This window comes from Perca fluviatilis, chromosome 2 (genome assembly GCF_010015445.1).
Source record: "Perca fluviatilis chromosome 2, GENO_Pfluv_1.0, whole genome shotgun sequence".
Classification (NCBI taxonomy): domain Eukaryota; kingdom Metazoa; phylum Chordata; class Actinopteri; order Perciformes; family Percidae; genus Perca; species Perca fluviatilis.
The window spans coordinates 41833057-41853618 of NC_053113.1; the positions used below are offsets into that span (position 1 = coordinate 41833057).

General features: G+C 41.3%; 1 protein-coding gene across 2 annotated transcripts; it reads right to left on the reverse strand.

Annotated features, from left to right (window-relative positions):
* Positions 1-447: 447 nt before the first annotated feature.
* cep126 (centrosomal protein 126) lies at positions 448-19494 on the reverse strand. Of its 2 annotated transcripts, none has more exons than XM_039787460.1 (11): positions 19074-19494; positions 18198-18317; positions 12485-12621; positions 11123-11234; positions 10746-10917; positions 5835-7815; positions 3792-3910; positions 3368-3437; positions 2817-3026; positions 2630-2694; positions 448-1182 (listed from the first exon to the last, which is right to left on the reverse strand). In XM_039787460.1, exons 1-11 carry the CDS (start codon positions 19106-19108, stop codon positions 1099-1101), a joined length of 3105 nt encoding a protein of 1034 aa, XP_039643394.1. In that variant the 5' UTR covers positions 19109-19494; the 3' UTR covers positions 448-1098. The 2 variants fall into 2 exon arrangements, with proteins under 2 accessions (XP_039643394.1, XP_039643383.1); XM_039787449.1 differs by having other exon boundaries at positions 12476-12621.
* Positions 19495-20562: the final 1068 nt, after the last annotated feature.

The window sequence follows — 20562 nt, forward strand, 5'->3', positions numbered from 1 at the left end:
TACTAAGCTATTAAAATAGCCTAATAACTGTATGCATGCTTTTATAAATCATGTTTTAATGTTAAACATACATGTGGCACAGTGAATCCTTAGCATGAACTGTATCTGTGGATGGTCCTTATCTATAGGCCAGTAAGCAGTGGGTTATATTTGCTAATATGTTGGATTCATGTTAAGACTTTTTAACAACAACTTTCAAAAATGTACAATAATTTGGAGCCCCCCCTGAATTGACTCTGAGGACCCCCTGTTGAAGATCCCTGCTTTGATTTAAGGACACTATTAAATTAAATAAGACCTAAAGCAAAAGTGAAGTTCCACATGAATTTCGATGCAATTGCGACAGAAGGCTGTAATGGCTCACCTTGCTGAGCAAGTAGGTTGAGTTTCCTGCACAATATATAATCGTCCTTTCCACAGCCGTCAAAGAAAGACAAACACACCTTCAACGTTGCAGCACTCCTCTCTATTAGACATTTCCGGTCCTCAGTCTATTTATTGACTTTGCTATGCATCGTTGAGGAAATAGTAACACTGCTAAACACACTGCACCCAGTCAGTTTATCAGTGCGTTGACAACAAGCTTTATTCACTTCCAATATGGTCCCAAAATATAGTTTGCATGGAATTATAGTTTTCACTATATAAAATAAATACAGAATGTGACAGCTTTGGAAATAAATACAAATCTTGTACAAATCTGTGGTGTTTATTTTGCAGTCAATCTGGCCATGCGTCAGTTTTAAGAAGGGCCTTTTTTTTTTATTTGTGAATGAAAACCAAATTGAAGCTAGGATCCTTTTCAAAGGCACTTTGATCATAAGTTTTTCAAGATTTTTTCTTCCAAGCAAAGGGAGAAAATACAAAACTAATTTCAATTCACCAACCTGGTCTAACTATGCTGATGTGTTTTATTGCCTCTACAGTCCGTTGCTGCTGATCTCTTAGATCTTGAAGATACTCGAGCAGGCGTATTTAGTTTTAAACGGGACAGAACTCATTTTACAGGGCAATGAAGTGTTTGGTTACACAGGATGACAGGACAGGTATAATGCACTGATGGGAGAGAAGAACACCGTGGACCGTGGATGCTGTAAGTCACAATTTCTTCTGGAACCGAGAGCGGTTGTTAGCTGAGGATGCTCGAAGCTTGTGATGGTTTGTGCCTTTCACTTCCCTTGTCTGAAAACAGTGGAAGGAGGTAAATAATAATACATGTTCAACAAAGTCATCTTATGTGTTAAGGCCAAAGACTGTACAAATAGTGGACGTAGCATCCATGATGTCACCCACTGTTTTGTAGACTGCTGTACTGAAGCCTCGAGTTTATCGATACAGGCGTCGCCATCTTGGTATTTTGCAACCAAATGTGATGATTTTTTTTTTACCAGAGGGTGGAGCTGGGGAGGATGACGCGGCCAAGCCAGCGTTGTTTGTGGTTGCAGTGGCGCTGCGTTGCGCTAAATGCTAAACCCTTCTAAAGCGAGTCATCCAGCGGGGATTTACGGGTAAACGCAGAGTGCCGGGTACTGGCGCCATTAACCTGCATATACGGCAGTACAATAAATCTGCAAACATTTCCTTAAGTTACCAGCTAACGCTAGCGCTAGCTTGATTGGCAGAACGCTGAACATGACTTTTAAAAAAACTTTCTAAGTCTCGGTCATGATTGACAGGTCGGCGTGTAGCCACGCCCCTAAAGCATCCCCTGCTTTATCGTCTATTTTAAATGAAATGGGACCTAGTCGTGCTTGGCCAGACCTTCCTCCACAGCGCTGCGGAGAAGGGTCTGGCAAGTCCACACAGCATGCAGGGATGGGAGAAAAACGTGCTCTGGTTTATTGGCATTTCTTTAAACCGATCACAATTGTCTTGGGTGGCACAGGGCATCGCCACGGTGCCGCTGCAAAATGGCCTCGGGAAGGAACTTGTTTTGGTGGAACGTGTACGTTCAAAAGTTGTTTTAGTCGTGCAACTGAAAACTCTGATTGGACAGATAGTCTAGCTAGCTGTCTGGATTTAATCTGCAGAGATCTGAGGAGCAGTTAAAGGTGCTCTAAGTGATGTGACGCGTTTTTTAGGCTACAACATTTTTTGTCACATACAGCAAACATCTCCTCACTATCCGCTAGCTGCCTGTCCCCTGAACACACTGTAAAAAAACGCGGTCTCTGTAGACAGCCCAGGCTCCACAAACAGCAACAAAAACAAACTGCGCCAACCTGCCCCACGAACCATAACAAACAGTCTTCCAGCCAATAACCGACAAGAAGGAGCTGGTTGATCCATCACTGCAGCAGCGTTAGCATGTAGACTACTTCCAAAATGCGTATTCATGACTCAACCAACTCCTTGTTGTCGGTACCATAATTTACTCAATGAACATGCTGTATTAAAGAAGACTTGAAAACTAGCGATTGAGACCATAAACTTATTATGAAAATGTTTACTGAGGGTCATTTTCTCATAGACTCTTTCTGCAACCAGTGGAGTTGCCCCTTGCTGGAAATTAGATAGAATGCAGCTTTAATGCATTGGCTTTACTTGTCAGGCCTGGAAGCTTCGTCCATTATTTTTTACAGTCTATGGTTAGGGCAAAGAAACAAATCCCTTAGAAATTCATACTTACAGAGGATGCATCAATAAGTACGAGGCCACGCGTGCCAGCATTACCCCCCACATGTTCCCGCACACCTAAAAACAGAAACAGACAGCAGGGGTTCTTGAAATGACGACAAATTCATACTTTTCTGTTTACACACGGATCACAACAATCTAGTGGATCAGTTTTGGCCTGGTGCAAACAAAGTGCTCACAGTACAGCTGGTGGTTGAGTCTGTCCAGAGAGAGGAGGATTTTCTGCTCCTCCAAGGAAATGGTGGTGAGTCCCTGCTGTTGGCTGCGCTGCTGCACCGTGCCAGGCCTCTGTGTTTGGGCTGTTTCCATGGCAGCCACAATATCCATGTCTTGCAGTGGGCCTCCAGCATGTACTTCAGCCAGGTGTAACTGGGCTGCACTCACCAAACCTGTGAGCACAGTCAAAGTCACAACGGAGGCGTGCATTCTCACCTGTTTCCGCTCTACTTTGGTTGTTGTTTTTATGCATTTCTGGGTAACATATAGCTGTGCTGTTGTACTGCAAAAATGATTGAGAACGGTATTGGCTCAGTCTTCATTTCACTTTCGCGTTACGCCTAAGAACTTTTGGGTTCTTTTAGGGTATACATTAAATAATATACATGCAGGAGAGACGTCCTTTGAAATGTTGAACTCAACAGAAGACAGGTGTAATACCAGTAATTATAGAAATAAAAAGTTAGTTTTCACTCTCATAGAAACACAAACAGACACACAGTGAACACGATACCTTGATCTGGACAGGCCATGTAGTACGTATTGGAAAACGGTCTGACTGGCTGTGTGGTCTGTTTTGTTGGCTACACAAAACAAAATAAACATATTATGTAAGTCTCAGATTAATCTTAAGTAATACTTATGTAACCTATAGTACACTGCCAAAATTCTAGGTGACAGGCATAAAGCACAATAACAGGTAGAGCAAGTTTTAAACAAAAACATCATGCATCAACGCTTATTTTTTGTCAAACACTGACAAGTCCATCCGGAAAGTCTTGTCTTGAGAAGCATAAATCGTGACGTCTAGTCAGCCGTACAAACGGCAGCACGAAAGGGACTGCAAAACTGATTTAACGAGTTCAAACACACCCATTTACTGATCTTTAGCAATTATTCTCACTCTTCCTTCCCACAGGGCAGCTGCATGCATGTACCTGAGCGGGCTGAGGAAGCCTTCTGTTCCCCGAGCCAGGAGGCGGTCTGCTCTGCTCCACGCAGGCTTTCCTCACAACCCGCCCACTGTCCGCCGCCTGTCTTCTAAGCATGGCTTTTGCTGAAAGAAGACATGTTCGCGGAAATCATAAAAACAACACAAAAAAAAGAGCATACATAACAAAATAGTTTCCATCTTTAGCCTGCAATAAAGATGACTGAAAATCACAAGAGATGATGTCAGAATCAGAAAGCAATTTGTTGCCACAGTAGTGGAACTACATGGAATTTGCCTAGGACATTATTAAGAATAAACAGTAAATACAGAAACAGAGACAAATATATACAAAATAGCTGTTTAAGTAGTTTAAGCACATTATTAAGCATATTAATAAGCTTGTTAATAAGCGTGTGAATAAAAACTGCACACTGTACTGTATGTGTAGCATTTTTCCTCAAAATGCAAGAAATATTACCACTTTAAAACACTGCACTGTAAATGTTCTATGTTTTGTTAAGGTTTTCCATCTGTCCTCCCAAAAGTGATATTGCAAGCTAAACTGAACATTTTGTATACATTTTGCGCCTCAACCTGGATCTGTTCAGCTGTGCTATTTTAAATGGTTGTGCGCAAACACATGAAGAGTCTCAAATGAAGTAGTCACATTGAAAGTACATTCTTAATAGTATTCTTTGAGGCGTTGGAAAAATGTGGCTTTGATCCAGTGTTTGATCTCCCCAGTAGAAGAGGTAAGAAAGAAGCCACTCACTTCTGTGCCGGCTTTGTTGCGGCTGATAAAACTATCAGCGCTGCTGATGCTAACATGGGACAAATTGGCACTGGGTAGAGGCAAGGCAGACAACAGGCCACTGTGAGGCTTTTAGGGTCAACTAAATCCACATTTCCGGTATGTAGAAATATTTTATTAACAAAATGTGTGTATGTGTTCGTCGCAAAAGAGCTGTGTTAGTCACTGAGGAAGTGATTAAACGTACTCCAGGTGACCTCTGATTGACAGAAAGTTAAGCTTAAGTCATTAAAATAGGTATGACTGGCTTCTTTTTCTCAAGATAAGTAAGCAAAACTTCAACTTCGCTGACTTTTCAATATCAAAACACGAGATGATGCAAGAAGACCAGTGTATCAGTTATTATATTGACCAATTTCAATAAATTGGTGAATTGTGGTCAACACTAAGCGCCCAAGGAAGACATGGCATATTGATAAAAATAGATTGGAAAAATAGATTGCCAGCGAAAAGGGATCTCTTAAACAACTTTGCGAACTGGCAGTCACACAAACGTCACGCAGCTCATTCAAGTCATTTTCCTTTCAATGTGATTAGAAGGACAGATTCAAAGGATCACTGGGATTGGTATTAAGGATAAAGCATAAAAGGGATCAGGGTACAGTACTGAAGGGGTTCCCAACCTTTTTGGTCTGAGGTTCCCCCACAGCCTGTCATATGAACTCACGTACCAGTACAACTATTCCCAATGTGTTCCAAATGTATAACACTATTCATTGTATAAAAGTAGATTTCATACAACTGAACAGTCAATATTTAGGTTGGTTTGGTCAGCAATCAGACTACAACTACTTGGAGTGAAGCTGAATGTTTCAACCATTTATCCATTACTTTTAGCTAACTATTTCAAGTGTTTAGTCAGTAGTTTTAGCTAACTATTTCAGCCACTTATGGAATACTTTTAGCTATTTATTCCTACCATTTATGTATTTATTAATTTTAGCTACCTGTTTAAAATTCCTGTGTTCAGGTGTTACCATTAATATTTTTCCAGTTAGTTGAGCTGCTTCAAAATCTTTCACGTACCCCCTGGCACTTGCAGAAGTACCCCCTAGGGTACAAGTACCGCTGCTTAGAAATCATTGCAGTACTGTAGCCAGAACCCACATTGTTAACTTGAAATGTGATAGCTAATGGTAAGAAACAAATAAGCTGAAGAGAAACGGCATGTAAATCTGTAGGACACATCTCTGCAGACACCCAAACCAAGCCTGAGCTGTGTGAAACAGACATTACCTTCCTTGGTGGCTAAGGCACTGCGAACACCGTGCCAGAGCTGTGAGATCTCCTCATCTGTGGGAGTGCAATCTAAACAGAGACCTTTATCATTGTACACCATCCCTCTTAGTCTGCTGCTGCCCTGAGCTTCCTGATGACCTGCGCTGGGCGTGGCCTTCGTGTTGCTCTTTGACACGGGGTAGGCATACGAGGGTGGTAGTGGTGTGTACAGAACGCTGCTATCTGTTCTGATTACATTATGTGTGGAAGGTGAGGGAAAGTCTTCCGAGTTGTACTTGTGCAGGGCCTGCTCTGACACCAGAGCTCGTTTGCAGCTGACACTAGCATGATCCATGCCATATGGAGTCCTAGTGATGGACAGCATCTTCTCCTCCACCGATGGATCCATCCGAGGAGGTGGGCGGGGCACCATGATCTTCCCTTGGGTTTTGGCAATCTGACTCACCTCGGTGGCAGATTGAGCTCGTATGACAGTGCCCTTTCTAGTCCGCGAGGAAATAGGAGCCGCCGCAGCTCTGGAAGGGCGCTCTCTCCGAGGGACCTTGGGGCCAGCAATCCTGGTGCTGCTCCGTCCCACCTTGACCTCGTCTGGCCGTTCTTGGGGCAAGCTGACTTGAACCCCAACATCTGCCCACGCTTGCTTTGTAAAGTGAGAACCAGCGGAGGCCGGAGGGGTCATGCTGGGTCCAGGCTTGGAAGCCCCTGAGACTGTGGCGAAACTTAGCTGGTGGTCCTCTGGGCTGTTATTTGACTGAGAGAGATTGGAAGACCTGCCTTTTATCGGTTTCATCGTGTTCTGTTCTCTGTCCTCTTGTCCCACGTGTACCTCATCAAACCAGCGTAGCTTCTTCTTGACAGCGTTGTTGCCCTCTGCATCCTTAGTTTTGGCCCTAGTCAATTCCACACTGTCTCTAATCGCTAAAGCTACTTCTTTAGCAAAAATAAAATGTCCTGAGCCATACACACACATGGTCTCTCCTGACATATATTTGGACTGCTTTTTAAGGATTCCTTTAATGAATCGGACTCCACATGCTGAATGAGATGTCCTCGCTGGAACAGGCAATTTTTGTACTTCCTCCTCAGGACACTTAAGGCACTTAGGAGTGTCTGATTGAATGTTAGATAAGCATGCGCGCTGCAGCGATGCTGCGTTAATGGGCTTCTCAGGTTTGGGCTCTGAGTTTGAAACCTTATTGAGGTTGTTTATGGAAGCACTAGGCTCTTTGAGGGATGACAGATTGTGTTTTTGTCTTCCTGTTTGCTGAAGAGTCCCGTCTTGTAAGGCATTGTCTGTTGTGCTATCGTTCAAAAGAATAGCGGGCTTTGGGGGAGGCTCAAACAAAATGTCTGCGCTGTTGCCATTTTTGTCACGTAGAAGAATTTCCGTAGCTGATGGATGTTTTGATTGTCTGCCATCGTGCACCCCCTTGTGCCTGAGATCCAACGGAGCCTCTGGTTTAGGACATGGAGAGTCGAGTGCTATGTTGCCGGGAGAAACTATATTTGTAACGATGATGTTGTCATTGGGATTGTTTTGTGAGGAGTTTACCTCAAAGTGCTCTGGGTCTGCACTAATAATTTCACAAAGAGTAAATAAGCTGCAGTTGTGCGGAGCAGGCTGCGTCCCCGTTTCAGGTGTTTGCTCAACAGATGTGAACCCCCAAGAAGCTTCAGGAACGTGCATCTTATTGTTGGGCCCTTCAGAATCCATTGGTGTTTTCTGCTTTGGTTCATGCAGTTTTCTTGATTGTGGAAAGTCATCAGCAAGCAGCATCATAGCTGAGAAAGCAGTGAGGTCTGATGGTGGACACAAATCATTTTGCTGTCTCAGGTCCTGTTGGGGCTTCTCTGAGTCAAGCGAGAATGACGAATAGGAATACTGTAGATCTTTTGCACAGTGGTTGAGGTGCTCATTCTCCAAACTGTCCTTACTTGAAATGCTTTCAGAATTACAGCTATCAGACAGTTGGCTGTCCTGAAATATGGAAGCAAAAGAGAGGAGATGAGTCAAAAATAATTATATGATTTACATATTACATACAGTACAGACCAAAAGTTTGGACACACCTTCTCATTCAATGTGTTTCCTTTATTTTCATGACTATTTACATTGTAGATTCTCACTGAAGGCATCAAAACTATGAATGAACACATATGGAATTACGTACTTAACAAAAAAGTGTGAAATAACTGAAAACATGTCTTATATTCTAGTTTCTTCAAAGTAGCCACCCTTTGCTCTGATTACTGCTTTGCACACTCTTGGCATTCAGTCACCTGAAATGGTTTTCCAACAGTCTTGAAGGAGTTCCCAGAGATGCTTAGCACTTGTTGGCCCTTTTGCCTTCACTCTGCGGTCCAGCTCACCCCAAACCATCTCGATTGGGTTCATGTCCGGTGACTGTGGAGGCCAGGTCATCTGGCGCAGCACCCCATCACACTCCTACTTGGTCAAATAGCACTTACACAGCCTGGAGGTGTGTTTGGGATCATTGTCCTGTTGAAAAATAAATGATGGTCCAACTAAACGCAAACCAGATGGGATGGCATGTCGTTGCAGGATGCTGTGGTAGCCATGCTGGTTCAGTATGCCTTCAATTTTGAATAAATCCCCAACAGTGTCACCAGCAAAGCACCCCCACACCATCACACCTCCTCCTCCATGCTTCACGGTGGGAACCAGGCATGTAGAATCCATCCGTTCACCTTTTCTTTGTTGCACAAAGACACGGCGGTTGGAACCAAAGATCTCAAATTTGGACTCATCAGACCAAAGCACAGATTTCTACTGGTCTAATTTCCATTCCTTGTGTTTCTTGGCCCAAACAAATCTCTTCTGCTTGTTGCCTCTCCTTATCAGTGGTTTCCTAGCAGCTATTTGACCATGAAGGCCTGATTCGTGCAGTCTCCTCTTAACAGTTGTTCTAGAGATATGTCTGCTGCTAGAACTCTGTGTGGCATTCATCTGGTCTCTAATCTGAGCTGCTGTTAACTTGCGATTTCTGAGGCTGGTGACTCGGATGAACTTATCCTCAGCAGCAGAGGTGACTCTTGGTCTTCCTTTCCTGGGACGATCCTCATGTGAGCCAGTTTCTTTGTAGCGCTTGATGGTTTTTGCGACTGTACTTGGGGACACATTCAAAGTTTTCACAATTTTCCGGACTGACTGACCTTCATTTGTTAAAGTAACGATGGCCACTCGTTTCTCTTTACTTACTGATTGGTTCTTGCCATAATATGAATTCTAACAGTTGTCCAATAGGGCTGTCGGCTGTGTATCAACCTGACTTCTGCACAACACAACTGATGGTTCCAACCCCATTAATAAGGGAAAACATTCCACTAATTAACCCTGACAAGGCACACCTGTGAAGTGAAAACCATTTCAGGTGACTACCTCATGAAGCTCATTGAGAGAACACCAAGGGTTTGCAGCGCTATCAAAAAAGCAAAGGGTGGGGACTTTGAGGAATCTAAAATATAAGACACTTTTTTGTTAAGTACATAATTCCATATGTGTTCATTCATAGTTTTGATGCCTTCAGTGAGAATCTACAATGTAAATAGTAATGAAAATAAAGGACACGCATTGAATGAGAAGGTGTGTCCAAACTTTTGGCCTGTACTGTATATATCTCAGCCTGGAACCCAGATCTAAAATAAAAGTTGTGTTTGAGAGGGAGAGAGTGGATCAGAGACATGAAGGGGCTACAGTATTGATGGACCAGATGCCTCTCTTAAAGTGCACTTGTTTGATCTGGTGATACTAAGCTACATCTTAGTAGGCAATTTTAAGGCTAAGATTACATTTTATTTCTTAAATGTTTTAATTTTTCTTAATGTTTTTTTTTTCCCACAAACATCTCAAAGCGGTTTTGCAGATTAACTTTTCAAAAATTGTTTCTCAAAGGTGATAAGAACTCTACATTTTGCCTTTTATATTCCTCCAATTTCTGAAAAATAAATTCACACACATTTCACCAGAGGGTGCTGAAGCCAGGGGCAGCCAAAAGGGGTGTATGTGGTGCAGGAAAGGGATTACGTCACACTGCTGCCCCCTAGGGGTCTACTTGTGTAGGGTGAGATACAAAAAACAGACATTTGAACTGCCCAAGATGGTAGCCAAGCAAGTACTTAACATCATCGATAATAAAGACTACTTGATAAATTGCAGTCTGGTTTTAGAGCAGGTTATAGCACAGAGAGTCTTTTAAACTTATAATCTTTTAGCAGCAGACAATGGAGTATTAGTGGGGTGTGTGTAGGCCTATCTGTTTTTGAGAGACAAAGCATCTTACAACATATGGCACCTGTATACAACAATGGGGACGGATGAATGACATGAATAATCTTTCTGGAATAACAATTATAATGCCTTACAAAATTATGGGTGGGAAAAAAAATTTGATTCATGTTTGTATCGTGATTTTTTTATGCAACCATTTTTCAAATTGTTTGTTCCCCCAGAATCTTTTTTTTTTCTTCTTTTTTTAACCAATGAGTCACCTAAATATTTTCTGTTTTTACGGTACCGCCAACATAAACATATCCGTTTCCAGCCAAACAGAGAGAAAGCAGAAAATACAGAAAAACCATGTTATGTTCTTGTTTACAAATTAAATAAATGTCAGACTGACATGTGATGTGCATTCTTCTTAGAAAACAATGTCTCATTATTCAACTTTTGTTTTTGTTAAAGAAGGGGAAATAAAATCGCAATACGCAATACTATTGAATCCCAATACTTCTAGAATCGCAATAAATGAAAATCGCACCTATGTATCATAAATTAATCGAATCGGGACAAAAGCCTATCGTCCCAGCCCTAAAGCCCTAAATACGGGGGTGGGGGGAGGGGAGTTGAACATTTTTTGTTTCCTGCATCAAATGAAATAGTCAGCATACCTGTGGACTGTGATCTTGTTGCTTCTCTTGTGCCTTTTCAGGGGATTGACCGTTGTTGAGGCAAGTCATGCTCTGCTCCTGCAGCAGTTTGGTGTAGGCCTCCACAGCAGAGAGGGCATGGCGGTGGGAGGATTTAGAAACTGGGGGAGGTTTAGGGGACGGAGTGCAGCTTCTTTAACAGACAACAGAAAAAAATAATATAAGTACAATGTGTGACGTCTCCAGCCATTAAAAACTGCTACACAGGAAAATTGATGAACATAAATATCACCGTTGGAGGTTTTAAATCCAACAGCAGTGGTTGGGTTATTTAGCAGGTAGGCCACATGAGAATAATGAGAATTATTAATCAGATTACAGACTTTTTTTTTTTTTACCTGCTAACGTTAGAATTGCTGGACAAGAAAGATGGCTGCCGGGTGTATGAACTGAAGGAGCCTTGAAGTTCATTGAGTGCATCTTCAATATTTGGGACGTTTCTTCTAAAAGCTGAAACACCATGAAGCAAAACATCATTGGCGATTTTAGACCCTTTTTAGGGGGGCTCAAGCCCCGCTAAATTTCCTCTCAGCCCCCCTAAAAATTATTATAATAATAATAATAATAATAAAAAATAATAAAAATGTAGTGCTTCAAGTTAGAGATTGAGAACTTGTCTGTCAGTGACCGAGGACAAACAATTACAGGTTCAAAGAGCATGAAACAGGTTTAATATCCTGAGTCGCTGTAGCCGATGCTATGCACCTGTAACCCCATCAAGGAAAGGGTTAACAGAAAGGTAGTTTTGGCCATTGGGAGGTTATGGTGCCAGACTCCCGCCTTTGGCTGAGTCTCTATCTGATCTGTCAGAGGGAGAGCAGGAGTGCAGTTGTGAAGTTTAATGTTGGTAGTCCCCAGAGAAGAAGTTGGTAATTTCATAGCGCAGATTAGAACCCAAATTGAAACATAAGCAACTAAAATTGCTGAATGGTAGAACATTGTGCCAAATTGGTCGTTATTACTGTGACTTATAAAATGTGAGGTTTAGTTCCATCATAGTGTTAATAGTGTCAAAAAAACGTTAGCTGACGTTGTTTAGCACTACCTCAGAGATTATCGGCTAATGAAATAGGGGGGGGGGTCTGATCATAGAATCGCCCCTGGAAAACATAAAAACCAACTGAAGTGTGTTAAGACTGTTGTGCACTATTTCTCAATTCTAAGAGGGCTAATATATAAGAAACATCAAAAACTTCAAAGATGAATCGATTAGTTGTCTATTAACCATTAAATGAATTGCAAACTATTGACAATAGAGTCAATTAGTTTGAGTCATTTTTTATGAAAAAAGTAAAAATTCTCTAATTCCAGGTTCTTAAATGAGAATTTTTCTTTATCGGGCAAATAACAGCATACTGTAGTTAGAGAAACAGCAATATTAAATAGGCTATATATATTTAGAGCTGCAAAGATTAATCAATTAGTTGTCAAATAAATCGGTTTGAGTCATTTTTTTATGAAAAATGCAATAATTCTCTGATTCCTGCTTCTTAAATGTGAATATTTTCTAGTTTCTTCTCTCCTCTGTGACAGTAAAGTAAACATCTTTAAGTTGTGGACAAAACAAGACATTTGAGGACGTCATCTTGGGCTTTGGGAAACACTGACCCACATTTTCATAGACCAAACAACTAATTGATTAATCGACAATAAAAATAATGATTTGTTGCCGGCCTAGAAGCATCACTAACATTGCCTACATCTCTGAGAAGGAGGTAAATGGGCTCTCTGGAAGCGCTCGGTTGCATCCTGTACTCGCTGTCTGCGTTGCTTTAGGATGTTCTCTATCAGCCGTTGCTCCTGCACGTCCCTCTGCTTCCGCCGCTCCTCCAGAGCCCTGAGCCGTAAAAAACACAAAACAACAGAGCATCAACCTGAGGCACATTATCATTGATTAAAATGTAGACTGGCTGGCCATGTTTTAGATCCGGAAACCTGAGCCCGCTCATCCAGATGTGTTTTCAACACAGTCATTAATAAATTAAAGCTACCGCTCACTACTCCACAGAGGAAGCAAATAATAATATCAACGGGGTCAATCAGGTTCAGCATTAGTTTTTTTTTTTAGTGCGCGGAAGCACGGAAGGGAGGGGGAGGGGACGTGATAAGTAGGAGGGAGGGGCGAGCTGGCCTCCGTTTTGTTTGAAAATACTCTGAACGTCAACAAGAAGTGCCGTCACCCAACACCGCTTAGAGCACCTTTAACAAAAACAAAAGTGGAATAAAACACTTCTAGAGCCAATATATTATGAGACATTTCTAAAAACTAATTTTTTTAAAGAAGAATACATATCACATCAGTCAGTCAGTCTGACATTTATTTCATATGTAAAGAAGAACATAACATTTTCTGCATTTTCTGGAAACAGATATAGACCTTCTTCACGGCAGACATGTTGACATGTCATAGTAGGAAAAGCACAGGTGTGTTCAAAACCATTAATGATGGCTGCATTCCACTTAGCAGTCCCTCCAGAAAAACGCGATTATGCAATCGCATAATTCAATGCATAATCAGCCAAAGTCCGCATATTTATGCGGGGGCTGCATTTTTTTAAATATGCCGCATAAATTGCCGATTTCCGCGCAAAATATGCGGGGCTTGCATGATTTCATAATCCCCGCAATTTTGTTGCAAAAGTCACATAATATATCTTAGCAGAAAGTTGAAAAATTTGCGTTTACTTTACACAAGAGCAGCCATTTTCCCCTGTTGCGATGAGAACGTTATGAAGTGACGTAATTACGCGACGTGAACATCATCGAAAAGCAGGTGTTGGAGGTTGAATTTGACATGTACTTTGAGTCTCTTAAGTTGGTATCCAATCAGAAAGCTATCTTAATATCTGATGTCTACTCAAATTTCTTTGTGTAAGTGCTCCTGCTGTTTATATTATTAACGATTTTTGAAAGTCTGTCTCTTTTGTATCTTTTATTTCCCTCGTTTAGACTATTACTTTTATTTTTACTTTCATATTATATTATTTGTATATATTTTTGTATCTTATTTGTTTACATATTGCAATGTGTAAACTGACACATTGATGGAACTGAGCCATCGTTAAGGTTATCAATTTCAGCTGTGCTTTTCCTACTATGACAAGTCAACATGTCTGCTGTGAAAAAAGTCCATGATGTAGTCGCTGCCGGCGGTACCGTATGAACAGAAAATATTTAGGGGAATCATTGTTAAAAATAAAAAATAAAAATATTGATTCTAGGGAAAAATTGATTTAAAAAAAATTGTCGCAAAAAAATCACGATGCATTTGATTCCTCCGACCCCACCCCTGGCGGACAATGTCAACAACAAGTGTACATTTTAAAACAGCGTTGAGAACAATAAGTAGCTCAAGGTAGTTGGCATATTCCTTTTCAATTACAACTAAACAGAATCTTTATTATCTTATACAGTGGGTTTGGAAAGTATTCAGACCCCTTTAAATGTTTCACTCTTTGGGCCCTATCTTGCACTCAGCGCAATTGCCTTTGTACACCGACACATGTATCATTCCTATTTTGCACCCGACGCACAGCGGACTTTTCCCTCCACAGACACACGTCGGTAAATTAGGGAATGTATTTGCGCTCCCGGGGGCGGTTCAGCGAAAAGAGGAGGCGTGTTCCGGCGCAAACGTTATGTGGTCCTATTCTGCAGTTTCAGAAAACAATTCCGCCAATGACCAGGAAAAACCTAGTCTAAACTCAGTGGCGCTAGTCTAAAGTCAGTAGTGCGTTATTCAGATGCTATTTTAGGGACGAATGCTTGGCCATAATGCGTGTGCACAACGCGCATACACTTCTCTCATCTACAACAGTTCCCATTTTTGAAAACCATACATAATTACAAAGAAAAATATTACTGAAAATGCGCTTCAGGTGTTTGGATAGATCAGGAGGCACTTTACAGTACAGTCCTCAAAAAGTCGCAGCATTCTTTGTGGCTTGTTGTGTTGTACACAACATTTCCATGAATCATGGATGTGTTGATGACATAAATGAGGAAATATTAGAGGACTTAAGGAGACGTGATGTTGAACTACGGTGGGATTGGACACTCCGGCGGAATCTGGTGAATATGGAGAAGCCTAATGCGCGATGTGCTCCTGGTGGAGCGGGTGGACGGAGATGGAGTGGGGGGGAGGAGGAAGGGGCACAACAGGTGCAGGTGGTGCGTTTGGAGGCCCACGCTCCATGGCTGCAGCAATCCTCTCCAGACTTGAGGAGATGCGGCCGAAGAGGCCGCAGCAACATCGCCGCCCGGCCAAGACGGGCATTTATTACTTTGCCGCATCCCGGACAGCTCCCGCTGGCGTGCGCCAGGCAAATCCGCCATCATAATAGCAATCTGCCATGGAACAAGCGCGCCTGCTCTTAAAGGGAATGTGAGATGACGCTCTGATTGGTTATTTTCACGTTACGCCCAAACCACACCTAGCTACTTCAGACCAACCCATTTAAGATTTGCGTCGGGCGCAAGAGTCATTTATCCCGCCGGTATAATAGCGCCCGAGATCCGCCCACAAAGCTACTTGCGTTTGGCGTTTCATACTTGCGTTTCAGATCAGTAAAATAGGGCCCTTAGTTTCATTGCAGCCATTTGCTAAAATGAAAAAAGTTCATTTTATTTCATTAATGTACACTCAGCACCCCATCTTGACAGAAAAAAGCAGCTGTCCATTTCTTCTGATCCTCCTTGAGATGGTTCTACTCCTTCATTGGAGTCCTGCTGTGTTTAATTAAACTGATTGGACTTGATTAGGAAAGGCACACACCTGTCTATATAAGACCTTACAGCTCACAGTGCATGTCAGAGCAAATGAGAATCATGAGGTCAAAACTACTGCCCAAGGAGCTCAGAGACAGAATTGTGGCAAGGCACAGATCTGGCTGAGGTTACAAAAGAATTTCTGCAGCACTCAAGGTTCCTAAGAGCACAGTGGCCTCCATAATCCTTAAATGGAAGAAGTTTGGGACGACCAGAACTCTTCCTAGACCTGGCTGTCCAGCCAAACCAAAAAGAAATCGTGGGAGAAGAGCCTTGGTGAGAGATGTAAAGAAGAACCCAAAGATCACTGTGGCTGAGCTCCAGAGATGCAGTAAGGAGATGTGAGAAAGTTCCACAAAGTCAACCATCACTGCAGCCCTCCACCAGTCGGGGCTTTATGGCAGAGTGGCCCGACGGAAGCCTCTCCTCAGCGCAAGACATATGAAAGCCTGCATAGAGTTTGCCAAAAAACACATGAAGGACTCCCAGACTATGAGAAATAAGATTCTCTGGTCTGATGAGACCAAGATTGAACTTTTTGGCGTTAATTCTAAGCGGTATGTGTGGAGAAAACCAGGCACTGCTCATCACCTGCCCAATACAATCCCAACAGTGAAACATGGTGGTGGCAGCATCGTGCTATAAGGGTGTTTTTCAGCTGCAGGGACAGGACGACTAGTTGTAATTGAAGGAAAGATGAATGCGGCCAAGTACAGAGAGATCCTGGAAGAAAACCTCATCCAGAGTGCTCAGGACCTCAGACTGGGCCGACGGTTCACCTTCCAACAAGACAATGACCCTAAGCACACAGCTAAAATAACAAAGGAGTGGCTTCGGAACAACTCTGTGACCATTCTTGACTGGCCCAGCCAGAGTCCTGACCTAAACCCAATTGAGCATCTCTGGAGAGACCTGAAAATGGCTGTCCACCAACGTTCACCATCCAACCTGACAGAACTGAAGAGGATCTGCAAGGAAGACTGGCAGAGGATCCCCAAATCCAGGTGTGAAAAACTTGTTGCATCATTCCCAAGAAGACCCATGGCTGTACTAGCTCAAAAGGGTGCTTCTACTCAATACTGAGAAAAGTGTCTGAATACTTATGACCATGTGATATTTCAGTTTTTCTTTGAATAAATTTCTTCTGTCAAGATTATTGAGAAATAAAATTTTAACTTTTTATTTTTGATTTTTAGCAAATGGCTGCAATGAAACAAAGTGAAAAATGTAAAGGGGTCAGAATACTTTCCGTACCCACTGTAATTATTACCTAATATTTATTTATAAATGCATCTTATAGGAGCTGGAAAGTTCGGAACTCCACCATTTTGAACAATAAGGCACAATCATCCACTAAGATGTTACATTAGTCATTACAATTTAAATATGCAAATCTTTATTTCTTTACAATTAAAACCTTTGTTAATTAAACTTCAAAGTTGGAATCTTTTTCTTTTCTGCTTATCTGATACTATTAAAACAATATTATAAAAATGTGTATAAAAGCAATCCTGTACCCAGGCAGTATTTTGGTTAGCAGCACTGGTGTGCTGTATACATGTTTAAAAGTGATCTATTGTATTTAATATTGATTTATAAACTCTGATAATCTGTAAAGTTTGATTATAAAGTTTTCATTTGAGTTTCTGCTGGACATTTTTTCGCTACGGTGAAATACAAACAAGTTCATGTAATGTTGGAAAGCTTATCCACCTCCATTAATATGTCCCTCCTTTCATTTGCATGATGTTTAAGGAATAATGATCACCTGCCTCTGTAAAACCAAAAAAACTGTCTGATATAACACAATGAATCCCCCCCACACACACACACCTACAGCATTAACATACTCTCTCAAGCTCTTTCAAAGCAACAACACTCACTTTTAGCCACTGCTGATAACTATGGAAACACACATTTAGAAGGTTATTAATATCTGTAAGGGATTTGAGCCTCTTACGGTGCTGAACTTAGCAGCTTTAGTTGTCAGAGAGGTGGCGGTTCAGTCACAGCTCTTGCCCACAGTTACTCTCTGGCCAACAGATCTATTTCCAGGTCTAGACTGCAAAATCCTGTCAGCAGCACCCTTCTCTGAAAGGTGCTAAGCCCAGGACAGAACCATAAGCTGTCTGTCTGTCCAGGAGGTGCACACTGTACACTGCACCAGCAGAACAGCCTCTGCTTCCAGGAAGAAATGGGAGATGCTCTGTGGGCAGCTCTGGGCCGCAGAAGGCACACACTAGTCATCAGTTACTGAGATGACACATCCTATTAGTGTACAGCAATGCATAGTTAGTTATTATACACTAGGGCTGCACGATATTAGAAAAATATGTGAGTGTTGTTGAATATCGCCATAATGATATTCCTTGTGATAAATAAACATATTTCAGAATTCTATTCAATTTGAAACAAATGAAAGAAAATCATTTCCAACATTCTTGTATTGAACAAATTGAACATTTAATTGAATATAAAAGCCACCACTAAAAAAAGAATGAACATTTTCTTTCAACTAACATAAACAAATCTCAGAGTCTTTTGTGATATTTTCCTTTCGCGGTGCGTATATTGCGGCAGTTGATATCGCGGTGACGATAAAAAAAAACTACATATTGTGCAGCCCTGTTATACACTAAAACTGACTTCCTGCGTCGGTTGGTTTCCAGGGAGAACTTGCGAGCTCGGGATCTGCATAGCTTCTGCTCTTCGACCAGAAGTTGTCTCTCATCTCCGAGGCCTCCATCAGCTCCCAACCTCGTGTTTCTGGAAGGGAGCGGCTAAGGAGAGCAGCGAGTGGAGATATGTGTCACCTAAACCTAATGTTGACCTTTGACTTGAGAGAAGGAAAACTGATTCACATTATGTTCTCATCAAATACAAGCCACTGTAACTGAGTACATTTACTCAAGTACTGGACCTAAGTACAATTCTGAGTATATCCATTATTTTTGCTATTTTGTACTTCTACTCCACTAGCTACATCTCAGAGGCAAATATTGTACTTTTCACCCCACTACATTTTTTTGACAATGTTTGCAGATTCAGATTTTTAATACAAAGTAGAATCAACAAATACATTTGGATGTATTTTCAGGGATAAAGATAAGACTTAATTGATCCCTTGGTTCCCAACCTCTCAGGCAGTATTTATAGTAAGAAATAAGTCCCACCTTTACCAGCTGCAACATCAAAGTAAGGTACACATTGATGCATCAATAATTATAATTCAATAATATAATACATTATTCTGAAATGGATCATTCTGAATACTGAGTAACGTTACTTTTACTTGTGGTACTTTAGCTAGGTACATTTTGATGCTAATACTTTTGTTTACTTAAGTAACATTTTGAATGCAGGACTTGTAAGTTGACGTTTCTTGTAGAGTATTTCTACACTGATATTGTTACTTTTACCCAGCTTCTCTAACGTTAGCTACATTTACACAGGTCTAACGTTAAGTAATACACATTTCTTAAATAACTCTACAGGATAAATAACTCAACGGTTTTAGGATACGAGTGGAAGAAGAAGTTGCCCTGACCAACTTGCATCCTCCGAGGCTGGTGATCCTGGTTGACGCCTGGTAGACATACAGGTTCAGCCCGCTGCAAAGCTGCTAGCTAGCTAGCTGCTAGCTGCTAACTCGGCTTGTTGGGTCCTCTTTAGCTCGCTAACGTCGGCGGTTCTCCGTTCAAACTCCTTCAACCATTTTCAGGGCGAAGATAGACATGCAAAGGAAATGTGCGAACCCACATCGCAGCAACCCCTCCTGAACAACGACAGCCTCTTTTGTCGTTTAAAAAAAGTCAGGAATAATTCGGCTAAGTTGGGACTTTTCTAGCTGCTTCACCTGGGTCTGTCTGTGTAACTTACATGATAGCAACCGAGGACGCAGCTCCTTGACAACGGGCACTGTGGTTGTTATACCCGCCATGTCCAGCAGAGGGCCCAGGGATGTTGCCTTCAGGTACACCTGGAAGTGTCGTAAAACATACAAATCAACAACAGTGTAAGAATGAAAACAAAGAGCACAATAAAACACAACCGAAATGAATGGGTTGATTAAATCAGAGAATGGATACAAAAAGAGATGCAATAAGGTTCAGACGAAGTTTGATATAGTTTCAATTTTACAGCTATAAAGCTATTGTTAAGCTATTGTTTAAGCTATACAGAAAAGAAGCCTACATTTAAACATTTACAGTAATACCCCAGTTCATAAAAGTCATGAATGATTGTATGATTTTAAAAAAGAAAACATTGTATGGTGACCAATGACGGACGTGATTTATGTTGATATTAAAAAAGGTATCTGCCCTATATGTAAATCTGCATATACATACATAAAACTACTGTAAAAATAAACATATATAAAATAAACTTATGTAAAATTATATATTAATCAAATCTGAAAGGAATTGGCTGGAAACATATTTGCAGCCATGACGTCTAGCTACATGAAATTTCATAAACTATATATTTGTGGAACTAAATACCAAACTTTCATTTTAAACAGTTTGTATAGGCCTACTCACAATTGTTTTTGCTTAGCTTATATCTGCTGGGGGATGGTGCCACTCATGAAATAAAGGTGTGTTGGAATTACCTTTTACATTTGATGGCACCAGAGTTAAGAGGATTTAGGAAAAGCTTTTTTCCAGATTGTTTATGGACAGGGGCCACCGCATCAAATAATCTATTTTCAGGGAGTCCTAATCTATTTTGCCTGCAGCCATCACACTGACAACTAGCTCATAATAAAATAATCTTAGTTTTCTGCCTCAGTTTAAAAAAATTAAAATAAGTGGCATGACCAGTAAGGTCAGTGCATTTCTGCTGTCCTTAAATTAGTTTATGGGAAATCAAGGGAATGAAATTGAGATAAAAACAGTTATATAGGCCTAACCTCGAAAACAGGACCCAAGTGTGTTTGAGAAATGCTAATATCCTATGTCATGAAACACACCTTATAAGCTGCTAGAATCCGCCCACTGGGCGTGCAGAG

Excerpts from the sequence above, each read along its gene's own strand:
- cep126 (XM_039787449.1), bottom strand. The coding sequence starts at position 19,108 with ATGCAAGTTGGTCAGGGCAACTTCTTCTTCCACTC. Across the intron at positions 7,816-10,745 it reads AACAAGATCACAGTCCACAG|GACAGCCAACTGTCTGATAG; the intron begins GTATGCTGACTA and ends TCCATATTTCAG. Across the intron at positions 1,183-2,629 it reads TACTTATTGATGCATCCTCT|ACAAGGGAAGTGAAAGGCAC; the intron begins GTAAGTATGAAT and ends CACTGTTTTCAG.